The following is a 26,059-nucleotide window of genomic DNA, read 5'->3' as shown; positions in this document are numbered from 1 at the left end:
CCCTGGGAAGGAGGAAGGCACACACGCACATGCCAGCCATTGCACTCTCTGCTGGCCACAGCGGGGCTATGGCAAAGGCAGGGAGTGACTGGGTCACGACAGCTTTGGCATTGTCTTCCACTACAAGCATTACTGATCAGAGGCTGCATCCACACAGCAGAAATAATCCAGTTTGAAACCGCTTTAGCTGCCCTGGCTCAATGCTAGGGGATTCTGGGAACCGCAGTCTTCTGAGACATTTACCCTTCTGTGCCAGAGAGCTATTGTGCCGCAATGGACTACATTTCCCAGGATTCCCCAGCACTGAGCCAGAGCAGTTAAAGCGGCCTCAAGCTGGGTTATTTCTGCAGTGTGTTTGGAGTTAAGGTCCCATTTCTGTCTGCATCCTGTTCCCTGACTCTAGTAGGACTACCCTGAGGAGATGTGGGCACTACAGAGACAGCCTATTGCTATCTCTTGGACAACCTCAGGGCCACGTTTGTGTCCTCTCTCTGTGTGTGACTCTTCTCTCTGCCTCCCTGAAGAGAAGGGACAGAGTGCCTGTCCTTCCTTCCTTGGTCTGAGCAGCCACCTTCCTTCTAGCCCTGAAAGCTGACCCGGCTTCACTGCTGATCCGGCTAGTTGCACCCCTTGATGATTTCCTTTTCTCCAGGTCAGGCCTGGGCAGCTGCTGTCCCCTTTGGACCCCTGCTGGAAGAAGGCTCAAAGGAAGATCTTCTGGGCTGAAGGATGAGGGTTCACCTGGCTGCTTTTCTCTGTGTGTGTGTGTTTGTGGTGGCAGCTTTTCATCTTCCTGGCTTCCTGCTTTTTCCTAGGCATGGCTTAATCCGTCTTTCATCCCACCCCTAAAACCCTACCACCCTCATGAAGTCCCCCTTGTCCCCAGCCATTTGGCCATGCTGGTTCAGGCTAGCAGGAATTAGGTTTCTGTGAGGCTGGGTTTACCAACTGAAGCAGACACTTTCAAAAGAGGTTCTTTAGCATGACACCTCTCACAGGAGTGTGGTCCAAAACACACTGCAAAAATAATCCAGTTCAAGTCCACTTTAACTGCCCTGGACCAAGGCTAGGGAATCCTGGGAGGTGTTCTTTTGTGAGACATGGAGCCTTCAGTGTTGCCAACAAGCCTTAAAGATAATTCCCCAAACGTTTGGCACAAAACTCACCAAATCCCCCCTCCCCATATCTCACCAAATATTCAGTCAAAATCCCCCAAAAGTCCCTGTAATGTTAATATGGCAATAAAACGTAGCCCTAATTGAATAAAAATAATTGGAACTTATTTCAACTCTCAAAATCACCATTAAAACCAACCAAAGAATCTTTCAGTCCTTCTAATACTTTTAAGATGTTTATTTTGACATGAAGGGGGTCAAGGAAGCTTTGTGCCAAATAGAAACGTGTTGGGCTGCAACCACACTGCAGAAATAATCCAGTTTGACACCCCTTTAACTGCCCTGTCTCAGTGCTATGGAATCCTGGGAATTCTAGTTTTCAGAGACATTTAACCTTCTCTCTCAGCAAACTCTGGTGTGACAACAAACTACAATTCCCAGGATTTCATAGCACTGGGCCATGGCAGTTAAAACGGTATGAAACTGGATTGTCTCTGGAGTCTGGAGTGAAGGTGCAGCCTGAGTTGGGTCCAAGACACACTGCAGAAATAATCCAGTTTGAGACTGCTTTAGCTGCCCTGGCTCAGTGCTAGGGAACCCTGGGAATGGTAGTTTTGTGAGACATTGAGCCTTCTTATCAGAAAGAGCTCTGGTGCCACAACAAACTACAATTCCCAGGATTCCCTAGCACTGAGCCAGGAGAGTTAAAGCGATCACAAACTGGATTATTTCTGCAGTATGTTTTGGACCTTAATTATTAAAAATGCTCAAGGTCCAATCCATACTGCAGAAATAATCCAGTTTGAGACCGCTTTAACTGCCCTGGCTCAGTGCTAGGGAACCCTGGGAATTGTAGTTTCGTGAGAAAGAGCTCTGGTGCCACAATGAACTACAATTCCCATGCATCTGAGGAAGTACGCTTAAGTCTAGGAAAGCTAGACTTAAGAGGGAGTGAGGGGCTGAGAGAGAGAGAGAGAGCGCTTCCTGAGGGCGGGGGCGGCGACCACTCTCCAGTCCTCTCTCTGATTGGCTGAAAACTGTGAGTGTGTGACACTCCAAAGGGTTGTTAGCCAGCCTCGCTCTCAGAGTCAGGGCTGGAGCTGAAATAGGCAAAAGTCACCAAAAATGCACTGAAATAGAGCCAGGCACCAAAATCACACGGAAAGCTCTGAAAAGTCCCCGTTTTCGTGTGAAAGTCACCACATTGGCAACACAGTTCTGCCAGAGAGCTCTTGGGCCACAATAAACTACACTTCCCAGGTTTCCCTAGCACTGAGCCAGGGCAGTTAAAGCAGGCTCAAACTGGATTATTTCCACAGTGTGTTTTGGGAGTGTGTTTCCAGTTTGTTTTGGACCTTCAAGCAGAAAGGACGGACAAGAAGCAAAATAAAAGGTGACAAAAATTGAGTCAGAACCCTGAACACAACTGTTTCCATGACAGTGAGCCACTTTGAGTCCCATGGGGGGGGGAGCATAGTAAGAATAACACAGTTTGCCCAACATATCCATGAATTCTTCACCCACAAATTCAAGGATCCACAGCTTGAAAATATTTTTAAATCTTAATTCCAAATAGCAAATCTTGCTTTTGCCATTTTTATATAAGGAATACCATATTATCACCCCATTGTATATAATGGGCCCTGAGTATCCATGGGGCTGGGGATCCTGGTACCACAGCCTAACAGATAACAAAGGCCCAGTGTAGTAGAAGTCATAGTTATAGTAGTAGTAATAGTGTGCAAGGACAACAATTGCTACTATAAACAGAAAGTGACAACAAAAGAAGGATGAACAAGAGACCTCTTCCACAAGATCCGAGAAATCAAAGGGAAATTTAAACTAAGAGTGGGAATGCTCTACAACCAACAGGGGACACACATTACATGATCACATACAAATAAAAAGCCAGTGAAAACAATACAGGAAAGAACAATATAAAAGAGATGAAAGGATGCCAGATTCAAGGAAGAACCGTTAGAAGTTTTTTAGAAAATTTCCTAAAAGTTGTAGAAAGTGAAGTGGAAACTACACTCAGAGCGCTTGGGAGAAATAAACCACTAGAAACAGATGGCATACCATAGAGCAGCTTCATTCTACAGAGGCAGAATCTACTCTAGTTCTAACTAAATCTGTCAACCAATTGGGAAAACAAAACAATGGCCCACAGATTGGAAACAATATACACTCCAGTCTCCAAGAAACGGGACACCAGGGATTGCAGTAACCACAAGACCACTGCCTTCATTTCCCATGTGAGCAAAGTGATGCTCAAAAGTCTACAACAAAGACTCTTGCCATCCTCAAAGCGGAAGAGGCAGGATATAAATAAATTATTATTATTATTATTATTATTTAATAATAATTTGTTTTATTTATATACTGCTATTCCAAAGATCACAGCAGTGAACAGCAAGTAAGCTAATTAGCAAGTAAGAAAAATGAATGGTGTGTCCTGCTGCGCCACCGCACCCAAGCCCCATTATAATGGTGGCACTTAGTCTGGACCCCCCCCCTCCTAAAATTCTAGCTACATCCCTGCCTAGAAGAAATCAAACTTGGTAAGGTAGGAACAGAGAGGAATAATGTGGATAGACTGAATCAGGGAAATCATGGCCATGAGTCTGCAGGATCTAAGCAGGGCTGCTGAGGATAGAATAGGTATCTCATTTGTGGAGTTGCCATAGGTCAAAATTGAGTCAACAACAACAAGGATACAGTTCTACACTTACTTATAGGGTCTGATGGGAATTATAGTCCCACAATGCTTGGTAAAGTAGAAGGCAGTAGAAAAAGAAGGTGACTGTATTCCAGATGGATAGACTCAAACAAGGAAGCCAAGGCCCTGAGTCTGCAAGACATGAGTAGGAATACTGATAATATAGAGTGAGTTGGAGGCCTTTCATTATGGCTTTGCCATACATTCAAGTTGATTTGATGGCAGTCAGTGCAGAGGTATATCCCATTTATTCAATGGGTCTAGTCTAGTTTGGATTTACAATGGGATTCAGGCTCTCGGCCTTCCCTCACAAAGAGACCCACTGCATAGTAGTCACATTCTTCCATGTATACCCTCTCATTAGGTTACCGCTGTGCTCACACAGGATGGATGGTTCAATGATGCATATTACACTGGGAATTTATTTAGTTCTCAGGTGTGACAGATCCCTTTACCCAACTTGGCCTTGCAGTTCTAATCCTACCACTCGCCCTGCCCTTGCTCCCCCCATTTCCCCTCTTTTCTGAGCATCCAGGTAACCTCAGTGTGGATAAATGTGTGTGTTACATTTGTGTTTTTCATGGTAAACAGAACCACCCCTTCATTCAAGGTGGAAGAAGCCAGTCTGAGTCAGAATTAACAAAACAATAAGAGAATTGATGTGTGTTATTATATCCTGCAGAAAAGTAAACGCTTTAACACGTTCCAATACTTAATTCGTACCATATAATGATATTCAACCTGAGTTACGTTAGACCTTGCCCTTCAGTCAATTCAGGCATCCAGTATGCATTCACTCTCCATTGACTTGCCCAACTGTCTCATCCAACTGTCAACCCCCCTCTCTCCTTCCTCAGACGCACATACTCCTGCTTTTATAATTTCCCACCCCCCGCAGCCCTCCTTCGCAGTCTCTCTGCTTTGAAGCCAAGTCTGGCTAGCGCTTTTTTCACACCAGGGTTTCTGAGGGCATCCCACCTTTAAATATAAGCACTACTCCTCTATTTGCAGAGGGCAGCACTCTTTCAGGAATTGCACCAAGGCCAGTTACTACTATTGCCATTACATTCAGTGACATGCAGGAATTAGGATTACTGAGTAACATTAGTACAAAAAACATTATTACAGATTCTGTATGGTCTGGTATAGGAGGAGATTCATGGGGGCAACACCATGAGTTACCACACTGGGTGACATGAATCCTTGTGCCAAATAATCCATTGGCAAATAACCCAGACTTTGAACCTACCTGTATGAAAGCTCTCACACACAGAAATGGCTTGTAGCTGCTACTGATTAGTTATGTTAAGTTTCTTACCTTTCACTTATATGGCATAGTTCTAGGAAATGGCATAAAAATACATCGCTGCAAAATTTAAAATAAAACAGTAACAGTTTTCCAAGAAAAAAAACAGCAATGGTCCTGCGTCATTTTGTATTAAATACTTGGCTAATAATAAATCTAATGAAAGGTTTAAACAGAACAAAACCAAAAGACAAACAATTTCCCAACACTAAAATGACTATAGGTCTTCAGCTATTAATAACTAAAAAGCTTTATATGTATCCAAAAAAGGATTTTTTTCTTCTTCCACAAAGCAACTCAATAATTGCAAATAAAATCCCTTCCATCTGAACAGGTGCTAATAATAATGTAGAACTGACAGCCACATGTTCAGTAATGCACATCTACACAGACACTTGTTGATACTCTGATTAAAAACTGCAAATCCTTTTCCATTAGAGTTTATGTAGTTTTTTATGGCGTTTATGGAGTTTGGAAAAAAGCCCAATTCCCCTAAATTGTGTGTGGCCAGATCAGTCTATTTTATTGGAATGAGGAATATTTTAAAACTGTAGACAAACCCTATGTCAGTGGCCCTAATAATTGCTCTATTAATTAAATAATGGCTCCTGTATTATTTAATTTATTCAGTTTATTGTTTAGATAAATATATATATTATTTCAGTTAATTTTGTTCTAATGGATTAATGTATCTACCTGACTTTTTTTAACAAATATACTGCACATTATTGTACAGCCTGAAAGTAAGTTTCTATTCTGCTTATATATGTTTTTAAAGAAAGAAAACACAATTCATTAGCTTTGACCTCTGTCTTGACAAAGTCAGGGAAGGCATGGAAAGCCTATGTAATTTGATTCTGTCTTGTTGTGACAACAAATTCATTCCCCTCAGTCGGTGTGTGTGGATCAATATGCAAACTGCGAGTGCTGGCCTTTAAAAGTTTTAACCATGATCTTATTCAGTTCTTCAATATTGTTGCATTTCAAGGTAAGAAACTGGAAGAGAGAATTTCTGTTTTCTGCCATTATCTGCTTTGCAGTTGGCATTATTTGTGGCAACTAGATGGTGCTGCAATGCGAATCTAATGGCCTTTTGACAGTAATGTAATGTCCCTAAGCAGCCGTGGTATTATATCAAGTTCTGTGACTTTATATTCACACAGCAGCTGGTATTTTCACAAGTCTTCAGAATAATACAGTTTGAAAGTACAGTTTGAAAACTCTGTAGTACTGTTATAGTGAATGTTTTAAAAGTAGCAGCATTTGTTTCTGTCTTTTAAGCTCTGATTAGCTGAGGTTCCCTTGAGTTAGCAAGGCGTTCAGCCAATAACAAAAACAGCAAAGAACTCTGTAATGACTTAAAGATTAACAAATATATTGTCAGATGAGATTTTGTGCATTGCACTAGAGTTCATCAGATGCATGAAGTGTTGTAGTAAATTGACAGACTATATATGAGCTATAGGTGTTTACTATATAATCATATCAGGGTGGCTTTTGGGGGAGGGGTTGTTTTGGTTGTGTTTTTTAGCTTTTGTACATATTTTATGTGGTTTTTATACTGTTTTTAGATTATTTTAACAGTATTGAATTTTTGTGTCATTTTTTAAAATGCTTTTTTACCTCTTAGCCATCTTGGGTCCCTTTTGGGCGAAAGGTGGCATACAAATGAAACAAATAAATAAGACTGTTTGCTTCTGCAACCTCAATATACAATATAAATGTCCTGGATTTTAGTACTTCAGAGTATGATTGTTTAAATTGACTCAAATGATAAAAATACTCCTAATAGCTAGAGATTCGCAATGGACAAAATAAAACACTACTTCAGATGAAATACAGTTAAGATACTGTATGAAATTTACTGTCAACAGTTGTGGTGATCACAACAGATTCAGAAATTTGTGGAACATAAACAATGGGAAGCAGAAAAGTTTTCCTTTGCTGGTATTCTGAAATCTCAATCTGAAATAATATAATCCAGAAACAATAATGTTAGCAGTGTGCACTGTGTAAAATAACGTTATCAGTGCACACTGAGTATTATTTGTTTTATTTATAATTACATTATTATTATTATTATTATTATTTATTAAATGTATTTATATTATTTTATTTTATATTATTTATTATATATAATATAATAAAATTATTATTTATTTTATTTACAATTATATTATTTAATTGTTTCTTTATTAAATTTAATTGCTTAAATTATTTATAATATATTGCTTTATTTTATATTATTTATTATGTATAATATAATAAAATTATTTATATTATTTATTATTTATTAATTTATTATTTATTAGGAGGCAGCAGTCATCAGCCAATAGAATGTTGGCTAGAAATTCTGTGCTGACAGTTGAAGTTGGCAGTTGGGTTTTGACAGTTGACAGGGCTTTTGGGGAACTGTTGGGTCCCAGTGAGGACAGTGTTACAAAAGCTCCAGAGGAAACAGTCACTTAGAGATTGGCTGCAGACAAGGAAGGGTCTTTTAGGTCCAGGGAGGGAGATTAAAATATTGGGAGTCTGACAGTGAGAGATTCTAAGTTAACCGAGCTCTGAAAGAGGGCTGCGGTTTGATAGTATCCTGAGGGATTTTATAGCCTGGGTGGCTATAAAATATAATAGTAAGAATAGAAAACCTTACATCTGTAGCTAAGTAACAAAGCAAGACTAAAATAGGAACTACATAACCATAAGACATTGTACATCTTTACTTTTGAATAAACTTTTAATCTTGTTTGAAGAACCACTTGGCCTGAGTTTTGAAACACAATACACGCTACTGAACGTTAAAGGCTGGAGTAGGTTGCAACATAATTTTGGTGGCAGTGGTGGGATTAGAATACCTCATGTGGCAGCCACAATAGGAAGGTTTTGTTACATATTTTGGTGGCAGCACTGGGATTCAAAAAACCTGGTTGCTGGAGGTGTGCTTGAGTTGTGGGGGTCTGAGTACAAATTACCAGATACCCAATATTTATTTGAACTTTAGAGTAAAAAGTTCAACGGTTTGAGAATCTAGGCGTTTGTGTCAGTAGAATAATCTCTGAGCTAAATGTAAAGGGTATCTTGTAGGAGATTATTTGGGGACTGACCACACTAGATAGTGACGAGTCTCTGAGGTAAAGGTACTGAGGTAATTGTAGGAGACTAGTAAGAAAGGGAAAAGAGCACATTTGAGAAACAAACTTGTATAGTGATTCCTGAGGTAAAAGTCTGTGGTATCACTAGTCTGCCATCAAATTCCAAATGATAACTTCATACTCAGTTGAGGCAAAGATAGAAGTATTTCCTGAGGTAAAGGTTTTAGGTATTTGTAGGGAAATACTCAAGACATGCCTCCTAAAAAAGTAAAACCTCCAGCAGTGCTAGAAATAGTGGAAGAGGAGGAAGTTGGAAAAGAAATGGTGGCTAGTCTTGACACTTCCATTTCTGAACGTCAAGAAAGTTTAGAAATTTGAAAAGTCAAACCTGAAATGGCCACATTTAAAAAAAGAAGTTGAAATATTCAAAATTGAAAGAGAAAAAGAGAAGCTTTTAATAGAAATTGAAGATACTCATAATAGAGAAATACATGAAACTGAAATGAAAGAACTGAAGAATGAGAGAGCTCATAACAGAGATCTCCATAACATAGAAATGAAGACATGGGACTTAATGATCAGTTTAGAATCTAGAGTTACTCATATTGTCAAGAATAACATTAATGGTTTCCCTCTATATGATGCAAAAAAATTCCTAAATATGCTGCTGGGATAATCTTGACTTATATATAGCTAATTTTGAACAGGTTTGTGAATATGTGGAGTTAAAAGACAAAGGGCTTGACTTGCCTAGGTTTAATTTAAAAGAACTGGGACATATTGTAATCTAGATGTTATTATGGTTTTATAGAAATAAAATTTATTATTATTATAAAAAAGAATTAAAAGAAAAAGAATATGAAGGAGAGTTAAGAGAACTGAAATATCAGAGAGGAATAAAAGAAAAATAATGGAGACATGAGAGGGAATTAAAAAGAAAAGAACATGAGGGACAGCTAAGAGAAATGGAGCTTAAAAACAGTTGAGAGAACTGAAGCATAACAAAGGTTTATTAAAAGAAGAATATGAGAAAAAGTTAACAGAAGTTATGGTGATAAGAAACTCCCTGAAAACTGGGAAGCCCCAAGTGAGAGATCTGGTGAGGGTAAAAATGTTAAGCCCTGGCACCATGGCAGAAATGACGCTGAGGAGAAAAAATTGAGTCAAGAGAGTGTGACTCTGAGGTAAATAAGAAAAATAACTGGTCAAAAGAAGATAACAGAGAATCCAGCCATAAATCCAGCCATTTTATGAGTGTGGCAATTGAGGACATTTAAAATATAATTGTCCCAAGGTACAGAATAAGGAATTAAAGTCAGATTCAAAAACAGTTTATTATGTACTAAAACTGGAAAGAAACTCTGTTCAGAGACAGAGGCCTGAAGACCATGGAAACAAAACACAGTGACAAACAGTTAAAAAAATCAAAAACAACAGTTACCTAAAGAAAATATGGTTGAAACAAGGAAGTTAAACCAGATAGAAAAGTTGGAGAGTTTTATTCAAGCAAAAGCTCTTCTAAATAAGAAACTGAACAAAAAACTTTTACAAACTGAACAAAAGCTAGATGATTCTGTGAAAAAGTGCAGTGAATTAACAGAAAAACTGGATGTTTTTAAAGAGAAGTTTAAAAAACAGGACAAAGTTATTAATACACTTGAAGAAAAAGCAGTTGAACTAGAATCTGAAAACCAGACTTTTCAAGATCTTATGGAAGGAAAATAGGAGAAAATTGTTACTCTAAAATCAAGTTTAGATAATAAAGAAAAGACTGTTTCAGAGTTGGAATATATAATTTCTGATATAAAACATTCATCAAAAACTGCTAATGAAACTAGGGTTGCCATACTTGTCCACTATTACCAGGGACAAAATGTAGGACAAATTCGAGACCAAACTGTAGGACAACTGCAGGACAAAACTCAGCCCAAAATGTAGGACATTTAAGGTCCTCCGTTTTTCTTAAATGTCTAATGAGCCTGATGGAAAATTGGCTGTGATCATAAGAGCTAAAAACAAAAAAGAATTTAGCCATTTTATTTGACCAAACTAATAGTACCCAAATTTAGAGGAGCCGTTACCGCAACCTGTGTTAACGTTCTCCTCTCTGCAGTTTTGGAAGGGAAATAGAAAAAGCTCCCTTATGAGAACCGTATGTTCTGACACCTCAGTTGAATCCCTCCAGCATATCATACTGTATTATAGAATTTTTGGATAATTCCTTTTTGATTTGTAATCTTTCCCCCTTTTATTTTTAATTCTAGAATTAGGTTTCCCCCCTCTTTCCTTTTTTAGTTTATGGGCAAGCCATTTTCCTGTTTTATTGTCATGGACCCTCTTCACATTAAAGACAGTCTCTTGTGAAAAAGAACAGTTCTTTATTGAAGAAAAGAGGTCATGCAAACATGGTGGCAGCTTTTTTGTCAAGACTGAATGTGAACATAATCATACAACTTTTATAATGAACAAAGCAATCCCATGTCACCAAACTATTAAGCAATCTAATTGGATAATAATTCCCACGTTTTGTCTTGGACAATGATGTAATGTTGAATGTCCTACAGTCCGGAATTCCAGCAGCTTCCAGCAAATTCCCTGAGAATAAAAACAATTATCTCAGCCCCAGCACCTGTGATCTTGGCTGATATCTCTCATTATAACAACATCTGAACTTAACACAATGATCTATCCACATAACCATATATCTCTAAGAACCCCAACATATATATATATCAGTACAAACAATAATAACATAACCCATTAAAGCTAACACTACATTATTATATCTCTTTGACTAATTGAAAAACAGAATGTATGTTGCCATGCTGTTTCTGGCTGAATTTTAACTACTTTGTTGTTATTGTTGTTATTATTTATTTATTTATATAGCGCTGTAGATTTGCACAGCGCTGTACATACAAACAATAAATAGATAAGAGTAAACCTGCCTATGGCATACAATCTAAGAGATAATAGGATGATACATATAAAATACATAGTAATACAGGAAATGGTTCAATAAAACAGGCAACAAAAAGAACATCAATAGATGGGGAAATAAATTTTGTCATACTATTCACAATATAGCAATGGCTTATGCTAACAGTTGGGTTAAGCAGTTTACAATGTGTAAACAAGTTGCCTCCAACAAGCTGGGTACTCATTTTACTGACCCAGAAAAGAATGGAAGGCTGAGTGGACCTTGGAGCCCTCCTCTAGGGTTGAACTTATAGCATTGTGGCTGCAGTACCTGCATTTAACCATTGCACCATCAGAGCTCTCCTTTGACAACATTCATAATTCCCCTTTCCCCCAACAGAGTGAGGCTTCTCTCCTTCTGCTTGAAGGGCAGTTAAACCCAATTGAATCATGTTATATGTAAAATGAGGGAAATTGTCCCCTGCTTGATAATATAACTTCCCATTAAAGGTAGTCCCTTGTTATTTAGGCCATAATGATTTCTTTTTGCTGAAGTCCAAAATCCAAAGTCCACTGATATGTCAGACACTTCATAATTCCCCAGATGGTTATGGCTACAGTCCCTGGATAGGTAATCCAGATGAGGACAGAGCTTGTATGGGAGGATATCATATTCTTAAATACATTTAAGACAATCCAACCTGTGAGAGGCTGCCTGATAACAATAGATCATTTTGTTGAAAATATATAAATATGATGAATTCCTAATTTTACTGAAAACAAAAATATTGATTTTACCTGTTTCGGCTGACTTCTCAGCAGTGCTTTTGATCTGTGTTTGCGGCTGACGTATGCTGTAGTTCAGTGTTTCTTTGAATGCTGTTTCCAAAATATTCTCCCAATCATTGTTTTCTAATGTTACTGAATTAAAAATGAATTGAATTAATTAACTGAATTAATCAAAATGAATTTCATCAAATTAACTTAATTTACACAGTCCTGTCCTTTGCATCTTGAATATCCAAACAAATACCCATCTTGGTCTTGTGTTTTATGGTTTAGTATTATTCAATATACTTGAGAGTGCTTCTGTATATATATATATATATAAATGTACATCTCATGAGTATGTTCTGAATATTTGCTTTATAGTCCCATTTTAACAAGTTTTATATGTTTTAAATGTTTTATGTGTTTTATACACACTTTATTGTCTAATGGCCTGTTGGCTGAAATAAAGACTGTCTTAATTTACAGTGTCTATTTTCCAGGGTCTTACATAAAATGGAAGCTTTTTAAAGACTTCCACATTATTATATCTCATTGACTAATAAATTAATATAAACAATAATAATAATAACATTATTAATCCTCTATATTTCTCCCCTCCTTTTATAAAAGCCAGCTTAAACTCAAGCCTCTGCAGAGAGGCTACTCCCCCACATTCCAAGCTTAGTGAACAAACACATTCTTAACCATAATGTCTAACCCACACCTTATATTGTTTTCTAGCATATTCTATTAAACACAACATATTATCTAACCAACTCTAAATCCCATATTTTAATATCCAACCTTAACCACATAAAATCCTTATGAGAGGAATCCATGAATGATCCTGACATTTATTTACATTTTCAAAAAATTGTTGTTTTGCTTTTTTGATTTTTTCCAGCTAGTTCTTCTGATATTTGCTCATTTAATGCTTTTTGGTAAGGTTAATATGGCCCCATACAGACTGGCCAAAATAAAGCTGCTTCGGGTCACTTTGGAGGTATGCTGTTTAAATGATGCATGAGTCCTAATACTCTAGAAACTTCCTCAGAGCATGCTGAGGTCTGTTTCTGACAGAGATAATGAATCATGCTTTTTTTTTACTTACAGTATGTTTAAATTTTCTTTATGTTGTGCAGTTTTTTTTTAATACACAATAAATTACTGCTACAGTTACAGGAATGCAGGAGGTCACAATATAGGTTGTTGCGGTGTTTCTTTCTGCATTTTTGACAACTTCACAGTTTTCTTGGCGTGGCTCTGATAGGTTGATGTCTCTTTGCGCACACTGCTGGGGTGGGACTTTGCGCAAATCGCCCTCGAGGTCTTGCTCCACCAAAGTGATTTTCTGTGCATGACCCTGCTGTACTTGGGCATTGACGGGGCACTGACAGCCTGGGAACGCTTGGGAGCATGAAGCATGTGTGACTTCTAAATGCTAAAATGAGGGAGAAATGTAAGCTAAACAGTGACTTACTGCTGATTCTTCTTTTGTAAAGGAAGAATGTGGGTGAAGATCCAGCAATCAATACGCCAATAATGCTGACACCTGTCGTTTACAATCAGTATCTTGTTCTTTTCCTGTAGCTTCATATTTACTAAAAGAATGTGACACAGAATTTGGTCATATTTATTAACAATAAAACAATGCCTCGTATATTAACAGATTAGTGCTATTTAATAACTTTCAACCTTTGCCAAGAATGAAAGTATTTTCTTGCTTCTGGTATCTTCCCTAACCTCATCCATTCTTAAGTCTGTAAAAATGAAAGGGTAAATTGTGCTAGCTATTTAATGGGCCGTTGGTCCTCCATATTCTTGGATTCAACCAGCAATGGCTTGAAAATATTCCAAAAAATATATAAATTTCAAAAAGCAAACCTTGCTTTTGCTGTTTTATATAAGGGACGCCATTTCACCATGCCATTGCATTGAATAGGACTTGAGCATCCACTGAGTTTGTTATCCATGGGGGGGGGGGGGGGTCATGGAACCAAACCCCAGCGGATAACACGGTCCCACTGTATATTGCTTTTATCCAATTTTGAAATTTTCCCTCTTTTCCTAATTTTTTAATGATTTCAAATATGTTTTCTTCTTATTCTTTTTGTTTGTTTAATCTGCCAGAAAGAGTCTCCATCTTCTTCTTTTTTATTTTAACTTGTCATTTATTATTATTATTTTTAATTTTATGTTTCTTTATCTTCTGTATATATATATGTGTGTGTGTGTGTGCGCGCGCGCTCACGCGTGTGTGTGCATGTATATATATTATTTTATTCAGGGTGTAATGATTTCTTTTCACCCCCAGATGTCGTCCTTGGTTTAATTTTTATTCTCTTTCTTTATTATTGTTATTTAGGCTGTAATGGTTTCTTTTCGCTGAAGTCCAAATCCCTTAAAGAGCAGAGTTTGGGGACCACTACTTTAGACCAAAGGGAGGTTTTTAAACAGAGGCTGGGTGGCCATCTGTCACTGTGTGTGTGCTTTGATTGTGAGTTCCTGCATGGCAGAATGGGGTTGGACTGGATGGCCTCTTGGGATCTCTTCCAATTCTATGCTTCTTCCATAGTCCCTATCCCCTAAATCAGGGGCTCCCAAATGGGGTGACACAAAGAGCGTCTTTCCCTCCTGAATAAATTAGAATCTAGTTGTTCAGTGCATTATGCTTAATCTTTTCAAGTTCAGTTTGTTCAGCCGCAGCATTATGTGCGGTTTCAGTTTGTGGTTCAAAAATTAGTAATTGGAGTTCTTCATTTTCAGATGTGACATTACTTTTGTAGAATTGAAAGATATAGCCCTGTTAGTCTGTTGAATCAGTATTTAGAGAGAACTTATGTAGCTCCTTTGAGATTCACTGAGATAAAGACGTTGGCAGCATAAGCTTTCCTAGGAGGCTTCTGTCTACTTTCTCAGATGCAGTTGGAGCTAATAATAATAACAATAACAATAATAATAATAATAATAATAATAATAATGCAGAGATCTTCTAGCACCTTTGAGACTCGTTGAAAGAAAGAAGTTGGCAGCAGGAGCTTTCGTAACTAAAGTCTGCTTCCTCAGGTGCATAACATTTGTAGGAGGTGCAAACATTCATCAAACATTTTCTAGGGATATGGGGCAGAGAAAAGTAATAAAGAGTTTTACAGATTTGTTTTGGCTTTTCACTTCAGATGGATCAGAAACTGTCTCAGCTTGTGGAGGATCTTACAACTTCAGGAGAACTACAACTAAATCCCAGAAAGATGAAAGAGCTAAAGAAGATTTGCAGATATGCAAATATGATGATTACTAGTTTTCACATACTAGAAATTTAACTCAAAAAATTCACCCCAAAAACCAGAGTCAACTTATCAAGTCAAGTCAGGTTTTATTGCATTTGACCAATGGTCTTAGCAGAATACAATGAAACATTTACAATACATATAAAATACAAGCATGTCATCTTTAATACAAAGTTTATAAACTTAGTATTTAAGATAACAATTGTATCAAATTTTGACATATCAGATGTGGTCATCTCCTTTATAGCTTATAGCTATCTCTGCTGTATATTTCTTCCTAATTTTTTTGGCTGCTAGGGCAAACAAAGCTACTCTGCAGGTTATGTATTTGTCCAAATATACAAGAAGATGAAAAACCACGTCCTATGGACTCTGACTAGGACTGATTTCCATTAAAGGTGTCAGGAACTTTTCCCTTGGTTCTCTATAAAGTGGGAAAAACAATATTTAGTAGGTAAGGTCCTCTAATTCTGAGCAGTTGTATATACATATACGATCCTTTATTGGGATGCCCCTATGCCTTCCATCTATATAAGCTGTGTTCATCATATTCAGTCTGAGCTCTGTGAAAGCGTTCTGCAGTTGTACAAATATTAGGTTATCCAATTAGTCTACATGTTCGGAAGACACCTTGAGTTTATAATATAAAGGAGCGCATGGTGAAAAATAAACAGTACATAAATCTCCTTGTGTGACTATTTCCCTTATTGTGTTCTCAATGGTCTTGTTCTGAGCCTCTAATTGGAGTTCTGTGATTCTATTCTATGACTCTATGACACCACAAGGGCTGATGCAAGTGTGTTCTATCTCAACATTTCTGGGTAGAGAAAGCATTGTGTTTTTCAGTGCTTTATTTTAAATTTCGTGCCAAGGTCTGTTTGGCTAAGGCTGTCATGTCTTGTTCTCTACTCCTCTTCTTCCTGCTCCCCTCTCTCATCTGCCTTCAGGTTCATAGTGCTCCAGGTATGTGACTTTTTAGACTCATAAGATGGGCCCTCCAACTCCATTCTGCCATGTGGTGTTTATCAAACGGGGTTTTTTCCAGCTCAGATCCAGGGTGATTGCGAATTGAGTGAGGCGAATTCATGTCATAACGTTAATGTATTTTCACACCTGGTTCCTTTCAATGGGAGCACCTCCCGTGGTGCTTCCGAGGTGCTTCCGGACTGCAGTGATGTGGTAATACAGTTTGCACTCATTCCACTTTGCCTGAATCCGCATCACGTGACTTGCCTTGGATTCGATTCCTCCTCGATTCAGAAGGGCAACGGAAGGGCAACCAGGTGTGATAAAACACTCATGTTATAACGTGAATGTGTATTGCTCAATTTGCAACTGGATTATTAATTCAGTACGGAGGTCGCCTGACCTATATGGCATGCATTGCATGCCCACCTCTCTCTCTTTCTCTCTCTGAATCTTTCTCTCTCTCTCAATGTCAGTTCATTAACTGCCCCCTGGCTCAGTGTTAGGGGACCCTGGGAACTGTATGGCTATTTTCATTTCCTCTTGCTCCTGGAATTATTTGTTTAAAATGCGAATGCTACAATGTCATTGTTAAATCATAGAATCATAGAGTTGAAAGAGACCGCAAGGGCCATCCAGTCCAACCCCCTGCCATGCAGGAAATCACAATCAAAGCATCCCCGACAGATGGCCATCCAGCCATACTGAGGTATTTATAGTGGGCACATGCTCCTGGAGGCATTTGAGAAGAGGGCCCCTGATTTTACCCAATTCTCTCCAGGGCAAATGTGCCAGTCTGAATAGGGCCTTAGTTTCACTAACCTTTCTTAAGGTGGGGTTGCTAATACCACAAAGAACAGAATCAGAATTCAAAGTGACCTAGCAGATTAGAAAGCTGGGCCAATACTGATTTCTTTTTAATCAATTTTATTCAGTAAAATCGGACAGGCCATCAGAAGAAATTCTTCTAACATCATTGAAGAAAATGGGGATCTCACTGGCTGATCATATGACGTTACCAATTAGAAAAGGTAAAAATCGGCAAATTTCTTTCACAGTATATTTGTCGTTCACATATATAATTACAGTCGGACCTTCTTATACATGGATTTTTATACACAGATTTAAACATACACGGTTTGAAAATGTTCCAACAAAGTATAAATTTACCTTGATGTTCCATTTTTTATTAGGGACACCATTTTGCTATGTCATTATACTTAATACACTGGAGAAACCATTCATATCTCTTGGCAGTAAAACATTTTCATACTCTCCAAATCATGCAATAAACCTTCAATTTTCTGAAAAAAATTTCGTTTATTTTCTGCTGGGCTACAGAATCCAAAAAAAGTACTCTGTCTTGTCACATTTAACTTCTAAGCCCAGGAAATGGCCCATCGCATCTTTACAAACTTCTTTCACAGTATATATGTCGTTCACATATATAATTACTGTATTCCACGTTTCCATTCTATCTTTTACTTTTACAGATCAGAAGATTACGAATGAACATGTAGTGCGTGCAATCGTAAAAGCAATTGCTGGTAAAGTAACTCACCCCTCCATATTTTTTAGCTTTGATATTTGCAGTTTTGATTATTCATGGATTTGATAAATATCTTCCCCTGGAGAGGGACCATAATTAAGAAAAAGTAATGAAGAGTAATTAAGGAAAAAAATTATTAAAAGCTGAAAGAGGCCTAAAGAACACCTTTCTTTAATAGCTGATAATAATGTGTCATATTTTTTGAAAATTATTATTAAGTATAATAATAGTAATAATATAACAGAAAGAAAGATGTTGGCAGCATGAGCTTTCGTAGACTTCAGTCTACTTCCTCAGATGCATTCTAGCAAACACATAACAGCTGGAGTTAGGTTAGAAATACAGCTAGAACTATGGTTATAACTAACACACTCTACATTCAAAATATTCTGGGACTGTTGACCAGGGCTGGTTAAAGGGGCCATATATTTCTCTTCCTATAGTAGCCTTCCTGGCTACTTTCTGCCCCTAAAGGCCTAGCTATGGGCCTGAACCACCGGGTGTAAAACAGGACTTAAAAGGAAAAAAGTATTCCTGGTAACATGATTTGAGATAGAATAAACTTCAAAAGAAAGCTTTCAAAGCAAATATAATTATTCCATTTTTTTCATTCTATCTTTCACATTTACAGAACAAAAGGATATAGACCCGGGCTTGGTAAATGCTGTACTTAAAGCAATTTCTGGTAAATAAACTCATCCCTTCATATTTGTAGCTTTGATATTTGCAGCTTTATGTAATTGATTAATATCTCCTGCTTTTTTTTAGCTTAAAAGGAGAAACACTATTTAAAAATTCAGTGATCTTAAGGATGACAAATAACTAATGAGAATAAGTGAATAGAATGTTTATTCTTCCTTTTTTTGAAAATATATTGTGGTTTTAAATTCACATTGTATTTGAATAAGAAAGAGTATTGGGGGGGTGTGGGGGGGAGGAAATTAAAGGGATCCACTGGGCTAACGGCCAAGCACTGTTTGGCTGTTTGGACCTCAGATATCATCACAGTATGTAAAACATATGTACATTTTTGTGTTAGATTATACAGGTCCACAAAGACCAGGGCAGATTATAGAGGCTTCAATAAAGCCAGTGAATACAAATCTACTGGAAAAGCAAGGTAAAGTTATCCATTTGCTTTGATATTTGTGGATTTGATTATTCACGGATTTGATTAATCGATTTGAGTAATCTATCATTCGATTTTTCACTTTTATAGATCCAACTGACATCACATACTTGCTAGCTGCCATTTTAAAAGCAGTTTCAGGTAAACCCATCCCTCCATATTTGTAACTTTGATATTTGCAGTTTTGATTATTCGTGGATTTGATTAATATGCTCTCGCTAGGAATATCTAGGTTCTGAGAGAGACAGCGGGGGGGGGGGGGGGACCCAAAAATTGTTCCTGAACTTTTAAAAGCAAACATCACATGGTGGATATCATTACTGGCATAAGTTTATTGTCAGTAGTGAGTAAATTATATGGTTGTTATATTAAAAAATGATTTATAAATGGATTGAGGCAGAAAGGATTCTCAGGGATGAGCAAGCTGGGTTTAGGAAAAGCAGGTCAGTTATGTAGTCTTAAACCATCTGGCAGAAAGATATTCAAGAACACGTAATAACAGTCTTGTCAGGCTTCTTACAACACAAGCAAGCACATTCTTTAACAAACATTATACCTCTTTCTAGTACCTTCTAATAACAAAGTGTAATATTTAAACCAACTATAAATCAAGTCTATTTTAACTCTATTATCCTAAAACTATCACCCTTATGGCATGAATCCCTAAATGAATAAACGCATGAATGAAAGGGATTCATGACAAGCCTATACACTGCCTTGATGGATTTAAAATCAATATCTAGAGGCAGACTTTGGGCCAAACTCCTTTTCTCCTCTATTGACAGACACTTACTTGGGTTAGTAATCAAATTATACAGCAAAACAACAGTACAAGTCAGATTATACGGTAACCTTGCTATACCAGTTAAAAGAGGTGTACACCAAGGTTGTATTCTTGTGCCCATACTATTTAATTTATATCTTAATGTTCTTGCTGGATATATTTCCTCAGAGACTTTTCATCCTCCCAAATTGGGGTCAGTAAGTATCCCTTTACAGCTTTACGCAGACAATGCTGCCTGAAAAACCCACAAAAATCTGCCCCCTTTTCATTCACCAAAGTTGGCTTGAAACAAGCATTGAGAGAATCTATTTGAAGCTCATTTCTTATTAGAAATGATGAAAAACAGCATTACTAAATTGTGATTAATTCATTTAGGAAATCGGGACAAGAGAAGAGCAAATCTGCAAAACTACATTGTCATAGCCTCTATAGGAATCACTGGCTGGATACTAGCTTTAATACTACTTCTACCAAAATGTTTTTCATTATTTGAGAAGAAAAAGCAGTAAGTTTCTTTTTGCATTTCTTTTCCCATTATTTTACCATTGAGATGGATTCCAAACTGAAATTGGGATAATTTTGTAGTATGAATTTTTCAATTTATACAGAAGCACATACAATAACTTACTATGCCAGTGATGGTGAACCTTTTAGGGACCGAGTGCTCAAACTAAAAGGTAGTCCAGCACTAGGCGTTACGTGGGCCAGGACTTCGGGGGGGGGGACTTCCAGGGGGGTCATCTGCCCTCCAAGAGGCATGACCTCTGCCTTCCAGGGCTAGGACCTCTTCCCCCGACCCCCCTGGGCCTTCAAATGCCTCTCTGGAGACAGCTGAAGGTCTGAGACAGCTGAGAAGAGAAAAAACAGGCACACCCTGTTCTTCCCCCCCACCAGGCACACTCCCAGGCCTTCAGCTGCCTCTCCAGGACAGCCAGATTTTTTCATAAAGAAATTTCATTTCTATTTTAGGGACCCAATATCAGATTCTGCCATATCCAAAGGGGATGGAACTGCAAAAAACAAAATAGCAGAGGTTTAGGATAAAGAAAACCCAATTCTGAAATCTACTGAGCTTTTAGCATCAACAGAACCAGACAGAAGAGCAAATGTACCCATAAAATCTTTGGACATTGAGGACACTACAGCAGAGTTTGGAAGAATAGCGAAGAGGAGACAGCTCAGTTGCATAAACACACTTCTGCTTAATGCTGTATTCCACACAGCAGTCTTTGCAAGATACAAGGCAAATCAGAACTACATGTGTACTGAACGTTTGGGAGTATTTTGGTACTATTATGCCAAACTACAGTATAAACTCACCCAACACGGGGGATCCGTTCTGGACCACCACCACCCCCCCCCCCCACGTAAGGCGAATTCCGCCTATGCAGGAGCCCCATTCATTTGAATGGGACTCATGAGCACGGCGGTGTGGCGGCATGGTGGCGTGGGAGTGCACAAGGTGCCACCTGAATGAGATGTGCCACCCCTTGCGCCCCACGCGCTCCCTGCAGCTTGTGTGCGTACGCTCAAAGCCGTGTATAGCACGCCTGCGTATAACGTGGGTGCACTGTATAGATATTTCCCACATAATCACATATAGTGGTTGAATGAAGAATTGTGAATCTATTGTGTATGCAGAACTTATCTTTTGCTTATTCTGCTCAGTGGGAAAAGGGGAGGGGCATCCAATATTCTAGTAAATGAAAGAAGTTTAGTTGTTGTTGAGGATCAGTTGTTGTTGAGCTTGTCTGATACTCATACCCCATATGTAATAATCCCTTACCTCCCTCTTTCTCCTTCCTCCCTTCTTTCTTTCCTTCTGTTGTCTCTTCCTCTCCCCCCCTCCCTCCCCCTCAGAGGCTTCTACTCCAAATTGGCTCCAGAAGCAGAAGGTAGAGCCCCACCACCTGGAGCAGTGATGGCTAACCTTTTCAGGTCTGCGTGCCAGGAGCAGGGATTCTACCACTTGGGAGGGGGGCTGTGTGCCAGAAGCAGGGATCAGGCTCTCCAGAGGCAGGGCTTCCACCCTCTGAGGCGGGACTTCCAGGGTGGGGCTTCTCCCCCTGCCCTTTCACCAGCCTCCAGCTGTCTCTGACAGACAGACAGAAGCTGGGGAAGGTTAACGGGGAGTCTCCCCAGAGACTTTTTTTGGCCTCCAACTGTCTCCTTTCTTTCTTTAGAGTTCCCTCCCAGGTTGGCTTGCCATATCCTGCCAGGAGGTGGGACTTTCTCGCTTTCTGGGAGGCGGGCACGGTCCTGTCCTGCCCTCCCTCCGTTCCCAAGGAATAAAAGTCCACAGAACATTACATTGAACCAAAGGCAGTCTCTTGTGCCACAGCAAACGACATGTCCCACTCCAAAGCACGCTTAGCAATTGAAACAGAACAGGCATTCCCTTGTGCCCGCAAACGACATGTCCCACTCCAAAGCACGCTTAGCAATTGAAACAGAACAGGCAGTCCCTTGTGCCGGCAAACGACATGTCCCACTCCAAAGCACGCTTAGCAATTGAAACAGAACAGGCAGTCCCTTGTGCCGGCAAACGACATGACCCACTCCAAAGCACGCTTAGCAATTGAAACAGAACAGGCAGTCCCTTGTGCCGGCAAACGACATGTCCCACTCCCAAGCCGCCTTAGAAATTCCACCTTCCTCCTTCTCCTTGCCGCCGTCTTAGCTAAAGAGGGGTAATAGAAGAAAGGAGAGTCAGAGAGAGGGCCTTGCTCCTCCTCGTGCCATTGTTGCCGCCTTCCCGCCTTTCTGCACACCTGTGTGCAGGAGCAAAAGAGCAGAAGGAAGCCAATAGGGTCTAGGGAAGACCTGCAGCCCCCACCCCTGCCAGCTCAAGTCCTGATGCACTCCCTCGGCTCCGCACTATAAAAGGGAGGCAGCAGGGTCTGGAGCCGGGCAGCCACCTGGGGAACGGAGGGAGGGCAGTATGGGACCGTGCCTGCCCCACAGAAAGCGGGACAGTCCCCCCTCCTGGTAGGATATAGCAAGCCTACCCAGGAGGGAACTCTAAGGAAGAAGGGGGACAGTTGGAGGCCGGAAAAAGTCTCTGGGGAGACTCCCCGTTAACCTTCCCCGGCTTCTGTCTGTCTGTCAGAGACAGCTGGAGGCTGGTGAAAGGGCAGGGGGAGAAGCCCCACCCTGGAAGTCCCACCTCAGAGGGTGGAAGCCCTGCCTCTGGAGAGCCTGATCCCTGCTTCTGGCACACAGCCCCCCTCCCAAGTGGTAGAATCCCTGCTCCTGGCACGCAGACCTGAAAAGGTTAGCCATCACTGCTCCAGGTGGTGGGGCTCTACCTTCTGCTTCCGGAGCCAATTTGGAGTAGAAGCCTCTGAGGGGGAGGGAGGGGGGAGAGGAAGAGACAACAGAAGGAAAGAAAGGAGGGGGGAGGGAGAGAGAGGAAGAAAGAAGGGAAGGGGGAGGTAGGGACTTTGGTCTCATTATTCCTAATGGCAGTGCAGCTTCATGGCTGTGCCACTAGTAGGAAAAATGGGACTTGAACATCTGTATCCGTGGCCGGGGCTATTCAATACATTTTATTTATCCAAGTAAATTTCCAGTGCATCAGATGTGAACACAAAAATACTTCATTCACATCAAGTCAATATTTACATGTTTCTTCCCTTCAGTGCACTGAGACTTTAACTTTATTTTTGGAATATCTGTTGTATGTTACTCCTGCTGTCTGTAATATGTGTTTCTGTATAACAATTATAATTTTTCTTGAAAAAATAAATATTTGGAAAATAATGTGTGTGTAATTTTAACTGACACTCCCCCCCCCCCCCCCCGGACACACATGGCCAAATTGCTTTAGTTAAAATGCTCTTGCTTCCCCACCTGTTTTTCTTGTTCCAAAATATTCTGTTGATCGTTTTTTTGGGTTTTTCAAGCTTTGTGGCCATGTTCTAGAAGAGTTTTTTTCCCTGACATTTTTCCAGCATCTGCTATTGGTACATCTCTGTCACATCTTCCAGCACATGATTTTTCCTAAGCTACTCAGTTCTAAATATTGCAGTGTCATAGGTGAGTTGCTCATTTTCATCCGCATACTTCAGTTGTTCCTGCCCTTTGGTCATTTCGGTTGCCTTTTACTGTATCTTTTCCATCTCTACAACATCGTTGTAAAGCATAGTTACTGGAACTGTGTGCAGTATGGCAGATATGGCCATACTACTCAGAGTTTGGCCCCATACAGACAGGCCAAAATAAAGCTTTGGATCACTTTGGAGGTATGCTGTTTAAATGATGCAGACGAACTAAGAGTCCAGAAGCCATCTCTGAAGATGCCAGCCACAGACCTTGCTTTTGATTGCATTCTGGATTCAACTCAGCTGAGATCTGTAGATGAAAAAAGGCACATCCAAAACTGAATGATATATTGCCATGCATAAGACATATGTTGCCGTAAAGTAAGAGAAAGGTTGCTGAGCACTCGTGCCATCACAGGGTGTAATTTACAAGAAGCAATTTTAAGTGGTTACATGGATGTGAGATTTTAGTCCAAAATTTAAAGGACAGTTAACAAAACAACAACAGCCTTATTTTCTTGATTTGGAAATGTTACTTGGGACGTGACCACAGCACTGTTTTTGAGGTGGTAGAGACGCCGCTGCAAATATACGATAGCTAATGGAGTGTAGCAGAGAGTTCCAAAAGAAAATCAGGTTTATAGACTATGCTTTCAGGGATTAGAGTCCAACCTGATTTTCCATTTGTTGGAAAAAACTAATATGGCTACTTCTTGGATTTCTAAACGTAAGTCTTGTGATGTTTCTCCAAAGGCTTCTGCACATTCTTAGCCCATTGACATCTACAGCCCTGAATGAAGGGATCATTCAGCCTGCTTTTGATGTAGGTTCCCTGCCTGCTTTTGGAAGTTCAAGTTCTCAGCATGGTCATGCGCCTGGATCCAGCATAGCCACTTGAGGTACAGGTGTCCTCAAGGACATGGATTGCTTTCTTTTCTTTTCTTTTTTTAAAGCTTAGGCTGGTATACCTTGCTTCCCCAGGGACAATAAAGCACAGTGTTCTGTGCTATAGTAACATTCTTTTTAGATTAAGGTAATGAACCTGTCCCTGAAGACGGTTCAGAATTGCCTGTGAATTGGAAATACAATACAACCCAGGCATTCTTCAAAAATACATGTTTTTGTTGTACAACATAGAATGCTAGAATTATAGAGTAGCCCCCGTGGGCCATTGAGTCCATCCCCCAGGTCATTGCAGTATCTCCAGCTAAAGCATCCCCAGCAGGTAACTGTCCAGCTTCTTTTTTTAAGATGTCCAAAGGAGACCCCACTACCTCTCTAGGCAATTGATTCCTTTGATGAACCACTGTTACCGTCAAGAAGTTTCTTCTAATGTTCTGTTCAAATCTACTCTCCAGTAACTTTGAACCATTAGACCTGGACCTACCCTCTGCAGCAGCAGATAACAGACCTGTTCCCTCTCTTTGTGATATCTGTTAAAGTATTTAAAGAGTGCAGTCATCTCGTCCCCAAAGTCTTCTCTTCACTAAGCTGAACATACCCAGCCAGCTCCTTCAACCATTTCTCATACGATTTAATTCAGACATATATAGCCCTGTTACATCTACTTTTTAAAGTGTAACTTTTTAACATCTACTCTTTAATGATTAAAAAAAAACCCAAAACAACCCATCCTTGTAAATATTGTGAAGTTGAAGGTTTTCATGGCTGGCATCCATAGTTTTCTGTGAGGTTTTTGGGCCATGTGGCCATGTTCTAGAACAGTTTATTTCTGATGTTTCGTGAGCATCTGTGGCTGGCATCTTCAGAGAAGATGTGAATATTCTTCACTCTCCTTGTGGCAACTTGGCTATACAAATCCCTTTCTAGTCAAGCCTTTATTCATACATGCATTTCTACAGAATGAATTATGTTCTGTTTTAACATGGCTAAAATCTACTGTTGATAGAGCTACTTTGTTGTTGATTTGGTTTATCAATTACTTTAGTTGTGATGGCTTACAGAATTACTCTGGAATAAAAACTGGAGAATCCCTCACGCCACTGCAGTTATTATACCTTTATATATAAAATTATCTTTGTCTTCTCTGCCCCAAAGTCTGCCCATGGATATCTTGGTCATCTAGTTTTAGGGACCAATTTTTCAGCTTTTGCCTCATATTCTTTTCCACACTTCCTTCTCCTGTCCTTTTCACGTTAACCATTAAGACTGATAATGCCCTCACACTGCTATTTTACAGAGCCTATTTTTCATAGTTTGAGAAGCGTGCTTGTGAAACGGCATTTCCACTCAATGCTGACAGCAATATAGTAGTCAATATAAGAGTATACCTCTTAGAGGTACATCTTTCTGTCTGTGGACAAAATGAAGTAAAAGTCATAGTTCATTAAATTTTGTATTGTCCCTCATACGAGGTTC

General features: G+C 39.4%; 1 protein-coding gene across 1 annotated transcript in view; it reads left to right on the top strand.

Moving 5' to 3' along the window:
* Positions 1–6,046: 6,046 nt before the first annotated feature.
* LOC149319041 (uncharacterized) overlaps positions 6,047–26,059 on the top strand; it is a 28,582-nt gene continuing 8,569 nt past the window's right edge. The window contains exons 1-7 of the mRNA XM_089507949.1: positions 6,047–6,128; positions 17,111–17,206; positions 17,669–17,722; positions 18,356–18,409; positions 18,764–18,844; positions 18,944–18,994; positions 20,013–20,142. Coding sequence (XP_089364075.1) covers positions 17,161–17,206; positions 17,669–17,722; positions 18,356–18,409; positions 18,764–18,844; positions 18,944–18,994; positions 20,013–20,142 — 416 coding nt within the window. The 5' untranslated portion in view covers positions 6,047–6,128; positions 17,111–17,160. The remainder of the gene's footprint in view (positions 6,129–17,110; positions 17,207–17,668; positions 17,723–18,355; positions 18,410–18,763; positions 18,845–18,943; positions 18,995–20,012; positions 20,143–26,059) is intronic.

Source organism: Sceloporus occidentalis, unplaced genomic scaffold (assembly GCF_023333645.1).
Source record: "Sceloporus occidentalis isolate IW3139 unplaced genomic scaffold, rSceOcc1.0.p SCAF_2, whole genome shotgun sequence".
Lineage (NCBI taxonomy): Eukaryota > Metazoa > Chordata > Lepidosauria > Squamata > Phrynosomatidae > Sceloporus > Sceloporus occidentalis.
Note: the sequence above shows the minus strand (reverse complement) of the source record. Positions and strands in the feature narration are given on the sequence as shown.